Genomic DNA, 18,744 nt, shown 5'->3' with positions numbered 1-18,744 from the left:
TTCCCCCCTCCCACGGGGCCCCGAGTGAAAACCCAACACTGGGTGGAGCTCACATCCAGGGAGAGGCAGCCCTGGGCCCCTCCCGGAGCGTTTATTGGTGGCCTGAGCAGCCTCAGGGCTTGGGGGCCGAGGTGAAGATGCGCAGGCCGTGCATGTGCTTGATCTCCTCGCTCAGGGCCTGCAAGGCAAGCACAGCTCTCAGGGCAGCTCTGGGCCAGGGACTGCACCCTCAGGAGCACCGAAGAGTCACACGGAATTCCTGGTGCTGCCACACCCCTGTGCACAAACCAAACCCTGCAGGGCTGTTGCACCAAATCCAAACTGCCCTGCAGGCCTGGGGACCCTGCACAACACCCCAGCGATGTTCTGCCCCCAGAGGGTGCCGGGCACTGCCCGGGCTCCCTGGGAATGGGCACGGCCCCGAGGCTGCTCCAGAAGCGTTTGGACACCGCTGCCAGCGCGGGGTTTTGGGGTGTCTGTGCAGGGCTGGGAGTTGGATTGATGATCCCAGTGGGTCCCTTCCAGCTCAGCAGATCCTGTGATTCTGATTTATTTATCCCCAGGACGGGTGGGCTGTGCTGAGCTCCTCACAGCTGGGCACCCGCGGGTGTCTGTGCACACACAGCACCCAGAATTAACTGCACACTCATCGCCCCGTTACCAGGAAGGGCTGTGCTGTCTCCTCAATAACCAGGGAAGGGTTGTGCTGGTGATTGGGGTGGCAAAAAAGGGCTCCATTCATTATAGGGGAAAGTGCTGCAGTCTGAGACGTCATGGCCCTGCTCCCGTTCCCTCACACGCACTCGGTGCCCCAGGGCACCCCCGGAGCCCCCTCACCTGGTTGACCATCTGGTGCTGCTGCACCGTCCGCTTCTCCCGGAACTCCTCGGACTCGATGTGGATCTCGTACATGGCACCGCAGCCGCCTGAGAAAGCCAAGCCCAGGCCTGAGCCACAGCGAGGCACCTCCGTGCCCCCACACTCCTGACCCTCCTGGGGGTCCCCGCAGCCAAGGGAGGGCTGGAGACCGACTCGGCTCCTCCCCCGTGAAGCGCAGGGCTGGTTTGGGACCATAAAGAGCTTTTCCCGTACCTGAGATATCCACAACCTTGATGGCCGAGGCCCGGGGGAACTTCTCCCGCAGCACCCGGGCCAGGCGCGACTCCCCGTCCGTGTGAGAGGCGAAGCTGCGCCAGGAGCGGCAGCGCAGCAAGAGCTGGGGGGCAAAACAGCCCTGAGAAACAGCGCGGGGGGACCCCAAATACACGCACGGGCTGCGCTCACCGGCAGGGGGAACGGCGGGAAGGGGAGGGAAGGCTGAGCACCGGGGGAAAGGAGGGGAAAACCGGGGGATGGGGCGAGGGAAACGGGGGCTGCCTTTCATTGGCACCGAGAGGAGGTGGGAGGGGGTTACCTGTGCCGACATTGTGAGGAGCGGAAGCACGGGGAGGGTACTAGGAAGGGGGGAAAACCGGGAGATGGTGGGGAAACCAGGAGAAGGAGGGATGGAAAAGGGAGCGGCCTTTCCCCGGCACCGGAGCCACCGGCAGCGGGGCGAGGGGAGGGGGAGGCGCTTCCTCGACCCCAGCACAAGGGCTACCAAGGGGGGGGTACGGGCGTGAGGCGAGGATGGGGCACCTTCCCCCACAGCGGGGCTCCGGGGAGGGGTCACTTTCTGTGAGGGGGCGGTGGGGACCTTCCCCAGGCCCGGGGACTCTCACCGTGAGGGGGCGCGGGCCGCGCTGACCAGCACCGGGGGGACACAACGGGGAGACAAGCCGGGAGGGGGGCACGGGCAGAGGGAGGGAGGGAGGGAGGGACACAGGGACAAGGACACACGGACACGGGGACTGACGGACACTCACCGGGCCCCGGCCCAGCCCCGCCGCCGCCATCCCGGGGCGCGCGCCGGGGTCACCCTCGGCTCAGCCAATCAGCGCGCGGCGAGCGCAGCAGGGGCGGGGCCAGCTCTGCGCCGCCCGACCGCCCCCTGGCGGCTCGGAGGACCCTGGCGGGGAGCCGACGCCCCTCTCATGGGGTCCCCTCCTGACCCCCCCAAAAGAGCCCCCTCCTGACCCCACAGGGCCCCCTCCTGACCCCAAAAGAGCCCCCTCCTGACCCCAGAGCGCCCCCCCCGACCCCCCCAAAAGAGCCCCCTCCTGACCCCCCCAAAAAGCTTCATCCTGCCCCCTCAAAGGGCCCCCTCCCGACCTCCCCATAGGGCCCCCTCCTGACCCCCCCGTGCCCATAAAGAAGGTCCCATCCTGCCCCTCCCCTCCATTCCCAAATCCAGGATCCCATCCTGCAGCCCACCCCCCCAAGAGGATCCCATCCGACCTCCCCATCCCATAGATGGAGCCCCATCCTGATCCCGCCAAAAGGACCCCATGCTGCTCTCCCCCCACCTTGCCCATACCCAGGGCCCCATCCAGCTCCCCCCAGTCCCAAAGACCCCCATCCTGCCCCCCATTCCCACACCCAGAGCCCCACCCCGCCCCTCTCCCCCCCAATTCCAGCCCCATTCCAGGAGGAATTCCAGCAGAAAAGCCACGGAAGCCTCGTGTTGAGTGCAAAAAATAAATATAAAATTTATTAAAACACCCACAATATTTTAAAGATATCAGGAATAATACAGCCCACGGCCCCGCGGCCGCGCCAACTCAGAATAAAATACAAATTAAAAAAAAAAAAACAACAACAGAACAAAAAAAAAAACCAACAAAACCAAAACCAGGGGGGAGGGGGAGGATCCAAACTTGCAATTTTTAGGCATCCTAAAAAATAAATTTACTGAAACACTGGGGAAAAGGGGAAAAGAAAAGAAGGTTAAGGGGGGGAAAACAACACAAAGAAGGGGAAAAGAAAAAGGGAAAATTATACAAAATAAAATTATCAGCATAAATTTACGGTCCTAGAAGTATCTACAGTTTAATACACATTAATCCTATTGCCTTGAGACATGGGAAAAAAATCTACCGGTCCTCAATCCGCCCCGGAAAAAAACTTCATTTCAAGTAACCACAGTCCCGAGCCGACCAAGAAATCTTCAAGTGTGAATTTTTCGGAGCCGCCGGGACACCCCTGCGGTGTCTCCCCCCTCCACCTGCCGCCGTCCCACCTCCCCACCTCGGTTATCCCAAAAAAAGCCCAACAAAAACGCCAAAACACCCGCCCTGCCTCCGACCGAATTCCCGAATCCGAGAAGAAACGGCGCTTGGTTTTTAAATTTGGATTTACCACCTCTTTTTCCTTGGCGCCGCGGTGCAAAAATAAAAACCAAAATAATAAAATAATAAAAAAACCCCACCGGCCAAAAAAAAAAAAAAACAACCAACCAACTCCTCGCTCCCGGAATCCAAATGAGGCTGAAATTCCGGCGGTTTTGTAATCCCTGAAGGATGCGGAGAAATGAGGAAAAACCCGGGCGGAAAGGGAAAGAGAGGAGGGCGAAAACGAAGAGGGGAAAAATGAAGGAGGAAACACCGCTGCGAAAGGATCCCTGATTTCGGAAAAGCTTCACCCCGGACTCGCTCGCGGGGGCTGGGGGGGGCTGAGGTATTTGCCTGGGGGGCGCGGGGGGGCTGCTGCCCACGGGGGAGGAAGTAGCACCAATAAACCCCAAAAAATGGAAAAACAGAAAGGTTTCGGGAAAAGGGGAAAAAGAAAGAGCCGGGCAGAAGCGGGATGGGCAGGGAGACAGCGGCGAGGCGGGCGGGGGACGAGCACGGGGAGCTGCGGGAGCTGAGCGAGGACCGTGCGGGGCTGGACACGGACTGGACACGGGATGGACACGGGCTGGACACGGGCTGGACACGGGATGGACACGGGATGGACATGGGCTGGACATGGGCTGGACACGGAGATGGACACGGAGATGGATACAGGGATGGACACGGGATGGACACGGGCTGGACACGGACTGGACACGGGATGGACACGGGATGGACACGGAGATCGACACGGGATGGACACGGGCTGGACACAAGGATGGATACAGAGATGGACAAGGGATGGACACGGGCTGGACACGGGATGGACATGGGCTGGACACGGGATGGACACGGGCTGGACATGGGGATGGACATGGGATGGACGCGGAGATGGACACAGGGATGGACACAGGATGGACACGGGATCGACACGGGATGGACACAGGATGGACACAGGGATGGATGCAGGGATGGACACAGGATGGACACAGGGATGAACACGGGGATGAACACGGGGATGGACACGGGCTGGACACAGGGATGGAAACAGGGATGGATGCAGGGATGGATGCAGGGATGGACACGGGATGGATGCAGGGATGGACACAGGGATGGACACAGGGATGGACGCGGGGATGGACGCAGGGATGGATGCAGGGATGGACGCAGGGATGGATGTGGTGCTGGACCATGGGATGGACACGAGGCTGGACACGGTGCCGGACACGGGGCTGGCGCGGTGCTGAGCACCGGCAGCGCGGGGTTGGTGCTGCGGGGGAGCAGTGCCAGGACCGGGCCTGGCCGGGTGGTGCTGGGGGTCAGTGCTGTGGCACTGCCGGTCAGCACCGTGCCCATCGGGGTGCCATGGGGGTGCCCAGTGCCCGTGCAGGGTGGGCAACCACCGTGTCCATGTTCCGTGCCCGAGCACCGTGTCCATGCTCCATGCCCAGACACTGTGTCCACACGCCGTGGCCGAGCACCGCGGCCGAGCACCGTGACCACACACCCCAGCTCAGTGCCACGTCCACACACCATGGCCGAGCACCGCGGCCGAACACCGTGTTCACACACCACGCCCGAGCACCATGTCCGTGCACCCACCCATGGTGGGGGGCCAAGCGCCGTGTCCGTGTGCCGTGCCTGAGCACCACCATCGAGCACCGTGCTCAAGCACCACGTCCACAACACATGGTCAGTCACATCGTGGCCGAGCACCACGTCCACGGACCGTGGCCGAGCACCACGGCAGAGCACCGTGCCCGAGCAGCACGTCCAGGACACGTGGCCAAGCACCGAGTCCATGCACCAAGTCCAAGCACCAAGCAGAGCACCCACGTCCAAGCACCACGTCCACAGTGCATGGCTGAGCACCGTGCCCGAGCACCACGTCCATGCACCATGTCCACACACCCTGGCTGAGCACAGTGTCCACACGTCATGTCTGAGCACCACGTCCAAGCACCACGTCCACGGTGGCATGGCTGAGCACCGTGCCCGAGCACCATGTCCATGCACCATGTCCGAGAACTGTCCACACACCCTGGCCAAGCACTGTGTCCACACATCATGTTCACGCACCACGGCTGAGCACCATGTCCACGATGCATGGCTGAGCACCATGCCCGAGCACCATGTCCATGCACCATGTCCACACACCATGTCCAAGCACCACAGCAGAGCACCATGTCCACACACCATGTCCAAGCACCACAGCAGAGCACCATGCCCAAGCGTCATGTCCATGCACCAAGTCCAAGCACCAAACACAGCACCATGGCCACGCACCACGTCCGAGCACCGTGCCCGAGCACCATGTCCATGATGCGTGTCCGAGCACCACGTCCAAGCACCACATCGAGCACCACGTCCACACACCGTGTCCAAGCACCATGTCCATGATGCGTGTCCGAGCACCACGTCCAAGCACCATGTCCGAGCACTATGTCCGAGCACCATGTCTGAGCACCACGTCCAAGCACCATGTCCGAGCACTGCAGTCAAGCACCATGTCCGAGCACCATGTCCGAGCACCATGTCCGAGCACCGTGTCCACGCACCACGTCCGAGCACCATGTCCACCATGTGTGGCCAAATACCGGGACCGAGCACCATGTCCACGCACCGGCTCTGAGCGCACTGCCGAGCGCCACGTCCGAGCACCGCGTCCACAACGTGTGGCCGAGCACCGTGCCTGAGCACCATGTCTGAGCACCACACCCACAAGGTGTGACCGAGCACCATTCCTGAGCACCACATCCAAGCGCTACGCCCGTGACCTGTGGCCGAGCACCACAACCAAGCACCACGCCCACGATGTGTGACCGAGCACCATGTCTGAGCACCATGTCCGAGCACTCCGGCCGAACACTGCGGCCAAGCACCAAGACCACACACCGGGCTGAGCCCCGCGCCCGTATGCCACCTCTGAGCACCTCATCCCAGGACCACACCACACAGGGAACGGCTCTGCCACGACCCCGGCCGGCGGCACGCCTCGGACGCGGCACCTCTTTCAGTTTGCATAAACCCAACCGGCTCCCAGCACGCCTCGAGCTGTCGCTCCAGAAAAGTAAACTTCCTTCTCAACGACATTGCTTCTTAATTTTTTTTTTTTTTTTTTTTTTTTAATCTTGGTTCCTTAATTTCATTATATACATTAGTAGCACCTCAGCGAGATGGAATCAGGCAGAAGCGTGATACAGTTTGTTAAAACACCATAGCACCGTTTGTATTACAAGATTTCATTTAATAAAAATATGCCTTATAGAGCCCACAAAGCGTACTCCAGTATTAAAAGGAAAAATCAGCAATTGAGGCACCTCAGGGATTCTGGTTTCCTTCTCCTTCCCATGCCTCATCCCGAAAGCATCGAGATGGGGGGACCCAAGTTGCATCCCCCGTTTCCTGCCCGAGGCGAAGCATCGCGGCCAGAAAAACCGAAGCGGGATGACAGAGCCGGTCGGGGCTCCCCGCGCCGAGCCCTCCCTGGGGTTTCTACCGTGGGTGTTGTTCTAGCACCATTGTGGCCACGACCTGCTGCAAAATCAGGTCCCCACATCCCACTCCAAAGAGATTAAAAACATCCCTCCCCCCGAGCTCCGTGACCCCCGTGGCTTCGGCGCGGGCGGGACGAGCGCGGCCGCCGGGACGGGTAAAGGAAAAGATTTTGCTTGGAAACAGCCTCTCAGCAGCAAGGGGTAAAGAGCTGTGCATAGATTTCGAGTTTGTGTAGAAGTCTGAAGCGTGCGAATTTGTAATGACTGAGAGTTGAGGTAGGTTAGACGTTATGTAGTGTAAAAACATGAGACTGCAGCAGTTCTCGCTCCCCCGACCCGCGGCGCCGGCAGCTCCCCGCTCTCCCGGGATGAACCCGCCGGAGCCAACGCCGCGCCGGACTGACCCCTCCCTGCACCGAAAAACCTCTGAGGAAGCAGGACTTAGACAGGTTACACGGACCATCGCCTTCTCCGAACGCTCCTTCTCCTCCCGACGCTCGCCCCGCTGGGCGAAGCTCCAAGGCACCCCCGTCACGCCAGCCAGAGACCCCCGGACGACGCCAACGGGGCCGGCACCCGAATCCGGCCCCGGATCAGCCGGGTCCCCTCTCCGCGTTCCGAACCACATCGACACGGCGGGTCCCCGGCATCGCCCGCCGGCATCCCTAAAATCTGACTTGCCGTTGACTCTTACAATCCTGATATGCTATTGGGTATTTATAAGAAAAGCGGGAATAGCTCGTTGAGTTTCCTTGTCAAATATACGCGACTTTACAGATTACGGTTAAAAAACGAACCAAAAAAAAAAAAAAAATTCATTAATGATGAAGGACGGACAAAGCATGTTAAATATTCTGCCAGTATTTACAGTTCTCTCACGAAAATCTTGTTTAAAACATACTGCTTCAAGTTGGGGGCTGGGGGGGGGAGAGAGGAAAGAGGGGAGTTGTTTGCTTTTTAAGTTTCGCTTTCATTTTTTAAATCTAGGTGAAAGTGCTTTTAAAAAAATTCTTTCCCTATTTACAGGTTTAAAATCAGACCACGTAAATGTTCAGGCTGTTTTACCGAGATCCTGCTGATCCGTGCCCGTGCGCGAGGAAGGAGGGTGACAGTAAACACGAGGTGATCCTGCACGGTGACGGCGTCGGCGCTGCCTCGCTGGCTCTCCAAAAGGCACCTCAAAGTGCAAAAGCAACGACCCCCGGGGACGCCGGCCCCCGGCTCCGGCCACGCCGCGCTCCCAGCGAGCCGCGGGGCAGCTCGGCCGCCCGCCGGCCGTCCCGGCGCGGCTCCGGCGTCGGGCGGGAAGTCTCGACTGAGAGTGTTCGAAAAGCACCACGCGGTTGTCGTCGTCGTCGCTGGGTTTATTGTTGGGTTGGGTTTTTGTTTCGTTTTGTTGGGGGTTTTTTTGCGGGAAGAACGGTGATCCGTAGGAAGGAGGGATGGCACCCGGGGAGAGAAAGAGCACCGAGCCCCGGCGGCGCTGGCCGCGGCTCGCCGGCACCGGCAGGGAAGGCGGACCGGCGGGGTTTTGGCCAGCCAGGTCTTGGGATTCGCTCTTCCCAGAGCCGATTGCACGGAGAAAAGTCCCCCGGAGACGGAAAGCACCAGACTTTAGCAACAGTGATGTACAGAGAGCAACACTCGCTATTCACAGTTTGGGGTTGGTTTGTGTTTTTTTTTTTCCTGTTTTTTGTATTTTTTGTTTTTGTTTTTCTGTTTTTGTCCCGTCGGCTCCTATGGAGATGCCGCCGCTGCCGCTCACCCTGGGGCCGTGGGCAAAGGAGCCCCAAGTCCGAGCCCGAGTGCGGCCCCCCGGCAGCGGCATTCCCCAGCCTGGACGTGTCCTGAGGTCTCCGGCGCCAGGAAAGACGCCGGCTTGCTCCGTCGCAGCAGAACCGATCCCGCCGGAGGCGAGGAGCCGAGCGAAGACGCGCCGTCCCGGGACAGCCCGCTTGCTCCCGGGCTCCCATTGCTGTAAGAAAGGACTCCTCGAGCTGCAAAATTGGTATTTTTAGGTCCTTGGAATAAAAATAATTGGATGTTCAGCGTGTCTGGCTGACAGTAAAGCACACAGTCCCACCAGCCCCCACGCGTCAGAGCTGGAGGGAGTCACCTCTTGCCTTTAAGCTGGTTTGGTGTTCAGGTTGGTTTGGATTCATGATTAGGGTGGTTTTTCAATGTTGGCTTCTCTTTCGAAGATCGGCTTCGTCGTTGTCATCGGAGTAAAAAATAAAATAAAATCAAATCCAACAGATAGGCCATTTTAAGTGGAATTAAAAACCTCTCCTTGCGAAAGGACGCTAGGAAATTCATCCAAGGCTAGATTAAAAAACATGGAGATATAAATATGAGATTACCTAAAAATCATCAAACAGCATCGTTCCTCTTGGGTTCTTCAACCAAGATTTGCTTGGTTTGCCAACTCCTTGCCGGGCGCAGCTCTCCGACGGCGTGAGCCCGCGCCGGCTCCGCTGCTCCCGAGCGCGTGTGTTGGTTCTTTTCCTATGGGTTGGATTTTTGTTTTTGTGGTTGTTGTGTTTCGCTTCGGTTTTGTCTATTTACTTTTGTTTTCTTCTCCCCCACGCCCGAGGAGAAAGCACCACGAAGCAACGCCGGGCTCCGGCGCTGCCGAGGGTTGAGGTAAGATGGGGCCACGGCGGTTGCCTGCGTCTCAGATCCAGCGGCTGTAGGGGCCCGTCACCTTGGTGTAGGCGTAGGAGGACACAGTGATGGCGGAGTTGGTGGGGATGGCCACCGCCTGCCGCGTGGGGACCGAGTCCCTCCTCTCCTTGCTGGGCGCCTCGGTCGCCAATGCGCCGCCCCACTTGCGCTTCTTGGCAAAGGCTTTGGCGTCCGGCGGCAGCCCCAGACGTGCTGCCTCCTCCTGCCGGGCCCGAGCCCGCTCCGCCAGCTGCTTCATCTTGGCCTCCCACAGCGCCAGGCCGTGGTTGGGCTGGTTCAAGTTCTTGTGTTGGTAGAAGACGAGGGAGATGCGGGTGGGGTGGCAGCGGTTGGGTTTCTTCAGCGGGGTGGTGGCGTGGAGCTCGCGGCGGGCGCACTCGATGAGGATGGAGCCGTGGGCGGGCGCCACGGCCACGCCGCCGATGTTCTCATCCAGGAAGTTGTGCTCGCTGTCCGACCACTCCTCTTCCTCTTCCTCCTCCTCTTCCTCCTCCTCGTCCTCTTCCTCCTTCACCGCCTTCTCTGGCAGATCCTCCTCCAGGCCAAAGGGGTCCCACGGCTTCTCCTGGCGGGGCCCTGCCGCCCCCTTCTCCCCCACCGCTGCCTCCCACGGCTTCTCTGGCAGCCCCGGGCTGGGTGCCGGTGTCCTCTGCTCCTCCACCTTCACAGACCCCCATGGCTCGCTGGGGAAGCTGGGCAGCCCTGGCAGAGCCGAGCTGAACCCCAGTGACCCCAGCAGGCTCGGGGTGCCCACGCCAGCCAGCGCCGTCTCCCCCAGCTTGCAGGGGCTCCACGGTTTTGGCAGCAAGCCTGAGCCGTGCGCCGCCGCCGCTGCCGCCGGCTCCCCCGCCAGGACGTTGGACCACTGCTTCTCCGGCGGTGGCAAGCGCACGGCAGCGTCGAAGGCACTCAGCTTCTCCCGCCCGCCCGAGCCCGGCGCCAGCGCGCTCCACGAGCCCTCGGCCGTGCTAGTCCTCTCGGGGGAAGCCGTGCCCCGGGGCGCTTTGAAGGGGCTCCACCTCTGCTCTGGTGCCGTGCCGTGCGCGGGGACGGCCGGCAGTGCTAAGCCGGTGCCGGGCATGGCCGCTGCGCTGGGAAGGGGCTCGATGGTGGGCGGGGGGTCCGGAGGCTCCTGCTTGATGGGCCGGCTGCCGAAACAGTTCTGTGCAAACGACGGTGCCTCCTCCGAGCCCGAGCTAGTCCTGTGCGCCCCGGCCGCCGCCGCCGCTGCTTTCTGCTGGCTGGCGTAGCGGTTGGCTCGCTCGTAGGTGCGCTGGTGATGGTTTTTGCTCCGCACGCTGTGCGGGACGGGCTCGGGGAAATTGGTGTTCCCGTAGGTGTGGTTGAGATTCTCCTGCAGTGCCGAGACATCAGGCTTCTTCTCGTAGCCATTGCTCACCCAGCTGCTCCCACTCCTCTCGGGCGCCCCGTAATTGAGAAACTGCGAGGGGAACATGTGGTTGCTGGAAAAGCCGTAATACCCGAAGGAGGGAAGCGCGAACTTGGAGTGAAACCCGTTCACGGAAGGCAGATTGGGCTGTGCATAGTAGGAATGGTAAGAGTAAACACTGTTCATGCTGTACGGGTCGGAGGGCCGGCAGCTGCCCAGCACCGAGTAGCTCTCCACCACCGCGTTGCCGTTGTACTTGAAGGCGTTGTAATGGCTCTGGGGTTCCACCTTGATGGAAGGTTTCAGCGGCTGCGGGGGTATCCCGCCTTTCAACGCCATACCTGTGGGACAGCACACACAGCCCCCGTGACCTGCCGGCCGAGGAAGCCACCGGAGGGGAGCCAGGACCCCAAAACACTCGGCCAGACTCAGAAATCCCACGGTGATGGGTTTGCCAGCCAGCTGCAGAGGTTGGCATCCCTTGCCATCACCTGGGGCACTGGCATCGATTCACACCTTCGTGAGAACCCAGGTGGCATCCAGCACCACAACACACCAGCCCAAGAAAGCCCCCAGCCACATCCCCACCCCCTCACGCGCTTTCCGGGCGGCTTGGGGCGGCAGGACCTCACCTCTGCCCCCGTTACCTGGATTTGGCTGGAGTGTGGGGAGCTCGAGCGCTTCCTGCTTGATCTTCTCTGGCGTCATCAGCTTCTCTTTCTGCAGCTTCTTCTTCTCCGCAGCAGCTCTCCTGGCTTCCAGCTGCCGCTGCCGGCAGGACTTAGCGGGCTCGGGCAGCTTGCGGACCTCGCGGGGGAAGGATGTGAGCACCTGGATGGCCCCGCTGCCCACCTTGGCGTTTTGGTTCTCCTCGCTGCCGAACTCATCTGTGCTGGACATCTTGTAGAGGGGGAGGACGTGCAGCTGCTCATCTTCGGGAATTTTCCCCACCACACGATTGTCTTCCTTCGTCAGCGTGCAGACCTGGCCAGAGCAGGTGCTGTCAGTGGGATGCTGATGGATGTGGCCCGTGCTGGACGAGCCAAACCTCCCACTTCTTCCCCACACCGACGTGAAGCCGCGCCAGCCTGGCATCCCCCCAGCCTGCTCCGGTCCCCGGCTGGTATTTGGAAACCTCCCATGGGGTTTGGGTTGGACAAAAGCAGATGCTGGTCCCTGTTAGCACCATGCTCAAGTCTGGCTGGGGCGGGGGGCTCTGAGCAGCTCGTGTGAGGTGTGCCCACACCAAGGACCCGGAGTCACAAGGGTGGGACTACTGGGGATGGAGGCCCTCAAAAAGGAGCATCCCAAATCAGGGGGGAGCGCCCCGAAAAGCCCTGCCAGGTGCCTGCTTACCACGGTGCAGCCGTTGTAGAGGTTATGCTGGTCCTTGTGAGCGTGAGCGCAGAAGTCCATGCACGCCGTCACTCCCGAGAACGGCCTCCCCTCCTTCAAGCCCAGCCGGCAGTCGATCGCTATGTCCTCATTGGTGACCTGTGCAAGGAAAGAGGGGAGAGCCCTGGTTACCCAAAATCTCCCAAAAGCCACCACCCCTCACCCATTCCAGCTGCCTGGCCGCTGTGGCCAAGGGATGGGGTGACCAGCACCTGGTTTTGGTAGGCTTGCGGTGCCAGCCTCTTGTAAAGCGGAGCAACCTCGGTGGCCAAGTCCTGAAAGCTTCTCCGGAGCAGCTCTTCCTGCAGCAGAGAAAAGACGAGGAGATTACCCAGGGGTTTCGGCAGCAGGGATAGAACTGGGGACAGAGCCCACGGACACCACATGGCACCCAACCCTTCCCACAACATCCACCACGGCACAGAGGACGTGGCTTCAATTCCTCCTGAGGATTCGGCCTTTCAATCTCCAGCCTCAGTGTTTGTTGTGCTTTCACTCGCTCGACCAAAGAGCCCTCTGGCTCCTCCCTGGGATTTCTACAGAGGCCCCATTTGTGCCACCTTTCTTTTCCTCATCTCTTTAGTCCATAAAAAAGCCCACAAGGAATCCTATTTTCAGCCTGCAAAGCCTTCACTGAAAGGAAAGGAGCTCCAAACCAGCACCCCCTGGCACTGCCCCGCTCCACCTGCATCACCCACCTCTTTGGGATTGTCTCCCACCAGCCTGAACTTGCGGGGAGTTTTGCTGCGGGCGTATTTGCAGCCGTTGAAGTACATGCTCCAGGAGCAGCCGAACGAGAAGGAAGCGCCGCAGGTGTTGGGGTCCTTGCCTTGGCACGCGCAGGTCCGGCTGCGGGGGGGACACGGCGGAGCAGCGTCAGCCGCCGGTGCCGCACGGTGACGGCAGCTCTTGGGAATGGGAGGGAGCCCCGCATCCCGCTCCTGCATCCCGCTCCCACATCCCACTCTCGCATCCCGTTCCCGCATCCCGTTCCCGTATCCCGCTCCCACCTCCCGTTCCCTCCTTCTGTTCCCGCATCCCATTCCCGCATCCCGCTCCCACATCCCGCTTCCGCATCCCGTTCCCACATCCCACTCCCACATCCCGCTCCCACATCCCATTCCCACATCCCGCTCCCGCATCCCGCTCCCACATCCCGCTCCCGCATCCCGCTCCCACATCCCGCTCCCGCATCCCGCTCCCACATCCCACTCCCACATCCCATTCCCACCTCCCGTTCCTGCCTCCCGTTCCCAGCCCGGCCTGTGGTGGTGGTGGGACTTACTCATCGTTGAGGCCGCAGCGGCGGCTGGTGGGGTTGCCGTACTTGGTGAGGGTGTCGGTGAGTTCCTGGTACAGCGTGTCACCCAGCGTGCGGGGGATGCCCTCCCAGGCCAGGATGAGGATGATGATGACGGCGTTCTGGCAGTGGTGGCCGGCCCGGTGCCGCACCAGGCACAGCAGCTTCTCCTCTTGGTTGTGTCTGCGGATCACCTGGGAAACAGAGGGGCCAAGTCAGAGCGCTCCAATAAACACCTCCCGGCGTGGGGAGAATCCCAGAGCGGGTCCTGGATGCCTTCCCCAGTACCCTGTGGGGTGTGGGGGAACAAAGCTGGGGGTGTTCCTGTGGCTGCATTCACCCCACGGGCTTTGGGAGGCTGAGCCAAGCTGCTGGCACTGGACATGCCATTCCCCAGGTGCCAAGGGTGGGAAACCCCAAGGAGTTTCCCTGGGGGTAGACACAGCTCCCACCTCCTCCTTGCCAGCCACGAATTGAGCATCCCGCCCCTGCCCACTGTGGCCACACCAGCTGGGGAATTCCTGGTCCCCAGCTCAGGAGGCTCCAACGGGGTCGAGAGGCACTCACCCACTTGGCGATGGGGCAGCCCCGGGAGCTCTTCCCTTCCTTGCCCGTGTAGATGACCTTCTCGATGCGGATGGCCTTGCCCTTCTCGCCGTACCTGCCAGGGGACAGCGGTCAGCTCCACAGCCCCCACATACCTGAGAGCCCCGCTCGCCTTCACGGGCCCCTCAGGAGCCCCCACTCACGGGATGGACCCCACTCGACCTCAGGAGCTCCCTTCACCCTCACCAGACACCGCTCACTCTCTCAAGCCCCCACGTCCTTGACAGGACCCCACTCACCCTCACAGGACACCGCTCACTCTCTCAAGTCCCCACTCAACTCTCACAAGCCCCCATTCCCTTGACAGGATCCTACTCATTCCCTCAAGCCCCCCTCTCCCCATAGGACCCCGCTCACCCTGACACGACCCCACTCACTCTCTCAAGTCCCCACTCCCCTGCCAGGACCCTAGCCCCTCCTGCACTCGCAGCCCCCATGCTGGGCCCCGTGGGGAGGGGCTCTTACCGCTCCTCCATGAGCTCCCGGATGGAGGCCACAGTGGGCCCCGAGCCCAGGTGGGTGTAATACGGCCCCTCATCCTTCTCCACGATTTGCTCTGCAGAGACAGGAGCAGGGGACAGAGATTTTGGGGTCTGCATCTTTGCCAGCTTCCCCGAAGGATTCCAAACACCCAAATTCCCTCAAACTGAGCACTTCTGCACCAAAAATCAAGGGAAGAAGAAGGACACTGGGGCTTATGGCAGATGGATGCTGGAGCCGCTGGAGGACACTGGGGCTGTGGGAGGATCCTGAGGATGGTGGTGCTATGGGAAAAGAATGATCAAAATACAGGAGGAGGATGCTGGGGCTGCAGGAGAAGGACATCAGGGCTACAGGAGGATCCTGGGGCTGCAGGAATATGGTGGAGCTATGGGAAAAGAACATTCAAAATGCAGGAGAAGGATGCTGGGGCTGCTGGAGGATCCTGGGGCTGCAGGAGGACACTAGAGCTACAACCCTGCAACCAAGACCGCCCTCGCAGCAACAAACTCCTGGCAGCTTTCAGGGCACAAAGGTGCCGGTGTGGGAAGCGAGGGATGCTCCAAGCAGCCCCAGCCCCAGGTGCAGGGTGGATCCTGCTCCAGTGCTGCCGGGCAGGATGCATCTGGCACCGCAGCCGGGGCTGATCTGTCTTTGCATCCCTCTGCTCTCACCGCCCTGATTTTCATTCCCATCATGTCCAGCTGGCTGGGAGCCAGGGCGAGGAGAAAGCCGGGCTCAGCTGGGCTGCAGCTGTCCAGACAGGGATCAATACGGGACGCGCGGCAAAGGCTCGTTTTATTACAGCCTCCAACAGCACCGGCACCCAATAAAGCACCGAGCCCGGCTCCTGCTGCATTTCCTTCTCCCACAGCTTTTCCTTGAGAAAACAGAGAAGTGGCGGGGGGGGAATCCCCTCTCCCCCAGCCCCTGAACGATGCTGGAAAAGAAAAAGCAATTCCAATCTTCTCCTGGCGACCTCTGAGATGGGTTTGAGCGGCTTCAGAAAAGCTTTCCCTTCTCTCTGTGGAGTTTGGGCTAATTCCTGCTGCCATTTACAAGCAAATAAATAAATAATCGTGAGCCTCGCTAATAAAGTGCAGCTCATGCTTAGCCCAGGGCCTGCTCTCCCAGCAGTGGAGGGGTCGTTTTTCCAGCGGGATGCCCCAAATCCTCACCCCACTGCTCCCAGGGGAGCGCACAGGTCCAATCTAAATACTGGGGAGGGAATATCCAGCTTCCCCATCCAGCTTGGATGGAGGTGGACTGAAAGGACTCTCTAGCACTTGCTGCAAAGTCTAACAAATGCCGATACACACTCAAAAAAACCCACCAAAAAACCGCAAATCCAAGAGTTTGGTGACTTTTCAACGCATCCTGGTGGGATTGGCCAGCGAACAAGGCAGCATCCCAGTGGCAAGTATTTTTTCAGTGATAAGCACAAGCACCAAGCCAAAGTTTGGGTTACTCAAAGTAACCTGAACCAGCTAATTTGGCTGAAAATACACCAGGTGAGAGGGCCTTTAGGTAGGACCACCATGGATTCCTGGGATTCAGCTGGTTGAGGTTAAATAGAAGGAAAACCCTACAGCCCTTTTTGGTTTTGCTGCTCATCCAATTCCCCCCGGCACAGCCAGGTGCCACCCCCGCGGTGACGCGGCAGGCGCTCGGGATTTCCATCCAACTGTAAAAGTAAGAGAGGAGGAGAGAAAGCAAAAGGGAGCTCCACAGCACTGGGGTTTCACCACGTGAGTGCCTCACCTCCCCGGAAATCTGGGCTTTGCTGGCACCACGGCCTCACTCCATTTATCTACCCAGGTCAACCCCACCCTGCAAAGCCACCTCCTCACCCTGCCACCCTCCTCACCACCCCCCAGCACCCCCCAGCACGGCTGCTCGCTCACCAACACAGTCACAGGTGGGGAATTCTGCTTGTGCCCTCTTGGCCGGGGTGTCCAGGAGGCTTTTGGTCGGCGTGTCCAGGTATTTGAGCGGAGACTCCAAAAAGCCACTCAGGGTGGGCGTCAGCGGCACCTCGTCCTTGGTGGGTGTTCTGTCGACGTTGTCCACGTCTGGGTTTTGGCTTTCTTCAGAGTAAAAACACGTGGTAGACACCACGGTGATAGCACCAGAAGACTCGATTTTGATCTGTTTGGGGGACCGGGCAGTGAAGGGTGGCTCTGACAGCGGCCCCTTCCCTGGAGAGACGCTTTTGGGTCCGGCTTGGGGAGCGCTGCTCGGAGCCGGGGCGGCGGCAGCGGCGGTGGGGGACCCTTGCGGGGCTGGTGCTGGACCCCCCGGCAGCTCAGCAGCCCCAGGGGCAAGCGGGGCGGGCGTCTCGGGGGGCGGCAGGTTGAAATTCTCCCCAAATTCGGCTTCGAATTGTCGAATGAGCTCTTCCAACTTGTCATCCACCATGACGGGAGCTGAGGTGGCCGGCTGGGGGGCAGCTGGTGCTTCTTCCAAGCCAGTCGAGCCCGCCGGCGCCGAGTGAATTTGGGGGCCCCCCCCGGGGGCACCCCTTTCCTGAGAGTCGGGAGCCGGGGGGACGCCGTCGAGGGGGTTTGGTGGCAGGGGGCATGCGGCGGGCAGGGGTAGTGCAAGAGGCTGGTGCGGGAAGGCCGGCGGTGGCGGCGGTTCCGTTTGCATCTCTTCGGCGGGGGGTTCGGCGGGGGGTTCGGCGGGCGCCCGAAACCCCTCCAGGCTGATCTGCCAGAGGGGTGGGAAGAGCGGCTGCGAGTCCTTCTGCTTCGCCTTCTTGATCTGCACTTGTTTGCGGAGAGGTTTGGCCGGCGGGGGCTTCTCGGGCGGCGTTTTCTTCTTCTTCTCTTTGGGCTGCTTTTCGAAGGGCTTGGGGGGCACGGCCGGGGCGCTGGGAGCCCACCAGCCACTCGGCCGGTCCGGGGGTGCTGCTGCCGCCGCCGCCAGGCTTTGCTCGAGGAAGAGGCTGCGCTTGTGGTGGAGATGCTGCTGCAGGACCAGCTGCGTCTTCTTGTGCAGGTCGGGCTCCGGCGGTGCCGGCGGCAAGCGGGGGCTGCCCGGTGCTTCCTTGCTGGGTGCTCGCTCGGGGGGTTCTGTTTTGGGGGCTGTCACTTTGCCGGCTGTCGTTTCGGGTCTCTTGAAAGCCGCCTTGATGTAGTCGTCAGCATTCCCCAGCAGCTGCTCCAGCTCTGCCATGGGGTCTCCAGCCCCCGCTGCCCCCTCGGCCTCCAGCCCCCAAGTGGCTGCGAAGTTCCCCCGCGGAGGTGCCGCGCCGAAAAATGGCTCAGGTGCTGCTCCCGGCTCCGGCGGGTAACGGGGCTCATCCCCTCGCTGCCACGCGGCCCCCGGCGGGCCGAGGGGGCCGGGGCCAAAGGGGACGGCGGGAGGCGGCGGCGGCGGCGGGGGCTGCCCATCGCCCACGGGCTGGGGCAGAGCGGCTGAGAGCTGCGTGAGGGCTTCGATGGCTATGGCGGTCTGCAGGCTGATGTTCTTCTCCTTGGCGATGGTCAACGCGCTTTGGGAAAAGGGGAGGCCGTCGGGCGGGCACGGCTCGGCAGCCTCAGGCACCGGCTGGGGGTCGATAGCACCTTCTGGGGGAGGAGGCGGGGGGATGGCGGTGGCGCGGGGCCGCGGCGATGCCAGCTCTTCTCCGAGAGCCGTCTTGATCTTCTGCTCCAGCCATTCCAGGTAGTCGGGGCACTCGGGGCCGTCGCAGTTGCAGTTGGGGGGCTTCACACCGTGCTTGGCCAAAGCCAGGGCAGCCTTGAGGGCGTGCAGGTCCTCTCCCCGTGGCACCCCGTCTGCCGTGCCCAGCCCACCCCGGCTCATCTCCGAGTCGAACTTCTCGTACAGCAGCGACGGCGACCCCGGCGGCGGGAGCCGGTAGGAGGAAACGGCTTCGGCCACTGCTGAAAAGGCCACCAGGTTCCTGACATCTTCCAAGTGGGCTTTGCCAGTGGCAGGCGGCTGGCCCGGCGACCACCCGCTCGGCTCCATCAGCGCGGTCCCCCCCGCCTCCGGCCGGCCCCCATTCACCAGGCTGAGCCCGCTGCCCTCGTTCAGCCGCCTTTCTTCCACATAATTAATTGGCCCTTCTTCCATTTGGCTTCTGCTGGGTCCATCAACCGCGTCACCCGCCGAACCTGTCTGTGAAGAGGGAGAGAGAAGAGATGTGAGCATCCCCCTCCACGACCCACCTGC

The 18,744-nt window shown here is 61.2% G+C and overlaps 2 protein-coding genes across 2 annotated transcripts; both read right to left on the bottom strand.

Annotated features, from left to right (window-relative positions):
- Positions 1-43: 43 nt before the first annotated feature.
- Positions 44-1,950, bottom strand: BOLA3 (bolA family member 3). Its single transcript, XM_069035477.1, has 4 exons — positions 1,866-1,950; positions 1,093-1,216; positions 838-926; positions 44-178 (listed from the first exon to the last, which is right to left on the bottom strand). The coding sequence occupies exons 1-4, from the start codon at positions 1,893-1,895 to the stop codon at positions 113-115; spliced, it is 309 nt and encodes a 102-aa protein (XP_068891578.1). The 5' UTR covers positions 1,896-1,950; the 3' UTR covers positions 44-112.
- Positions 1,951-2,563: 613 nt separating this feature from the next.
- TET3 (tet methylcytosine dioxygenase 3) lies at positions 2,564-18,660 on the bottom strand. Its single transcript, XM_069035584.1, has 9 exons — positions 16,467-18,660; positions 14,548-14,638; positions 14,044-14,137; positions 13,462-13,670; positions 12,875-13,025; positions 12,389-12,478; positions 12,138-12,275; positions 11,429-11,765; positions 2,564-11,122 (listed from the first exon to the last, which is right to left on the bottom strand). The coding sequence occupies exons 1-9, from the start codon at positions 18,643-18,645 to the stop codon at positions 9,381-9,383; spliced, it is 5,031 nt and encodes a 1,676-aa protein (XP_068891685.1). The 5' UTR covers positions 18,646-18,660; the 3' UTR covers positions 2,564-9,380.
- Positions 18,661-18,744: the final 84 nt, after the last annotated feature.

Source organism: Aphelocoma coerulescens, chromosome 22, assembly GCF_041296385.1.
Source record: "Aphelocoma coerulescens isolate FSJ_1873_10779 chromosome 22, UR_Acoe_1.0, whole genome shotgun sequence".
Taxonomy (NCBI): Eukaryota; Metazoa; Chordata; class Aves; order Passeriformes; family Corvidae; genus Aphelocoma; species Aphelocoma coerulescens.
The sequence above is the reverse complement of the archived record's forward strand: the minus strand, read 5'-3'. Positions and strand labels throughout refer to the sequence as shown.

Excerpts from the sequence above, each read along its gene's own strand:
- TET3 (XM_069035584.1), bottom strand. The coding sequence starts at position 18,645 with ATGGAAGAAGGGCCAATTAATTATGTGGAAGAAAGGCGGCTGAACGAG. Across the intron at positions 13,671-14,043 it reads GCTGCCCCATCGCCAAGTGG|GTGATCCGCAGACACAACCA; the intron begins GTGAGTGCCTCT and ends TCTGTTTCCCAG. Across the intron at positions 11,766-12,137 it reads TCTACAACGGCTGCACCGTG|GTCTGCACGCTGACGAAGGA; the intron begins GTAAGCAGGCAC and ends TGCTCTGGCCAG.
- BOLA3 (XM_069035477.1), bottom strand. The coding sequence starts at position 1,895 with ATGGCGGCGGCGGGGCTGGGCCGGGGCCCG. Across the intron at positions 927-1,092 it reads CAAGGTTGTGGATATCTCAG|GCGGCTGCGGTGCCATGTAC; the intron begins GTACGGGAAAAG and ends TGGCTTTCTCAG. Across the intron at positions 179-837 it reads AGCACCAGATGGTCAACCAG|GCCCTGAGCGAGGAGATCAA; the intron begins GTGAGGGGGCTC and ends CTTGCCTTGCAG.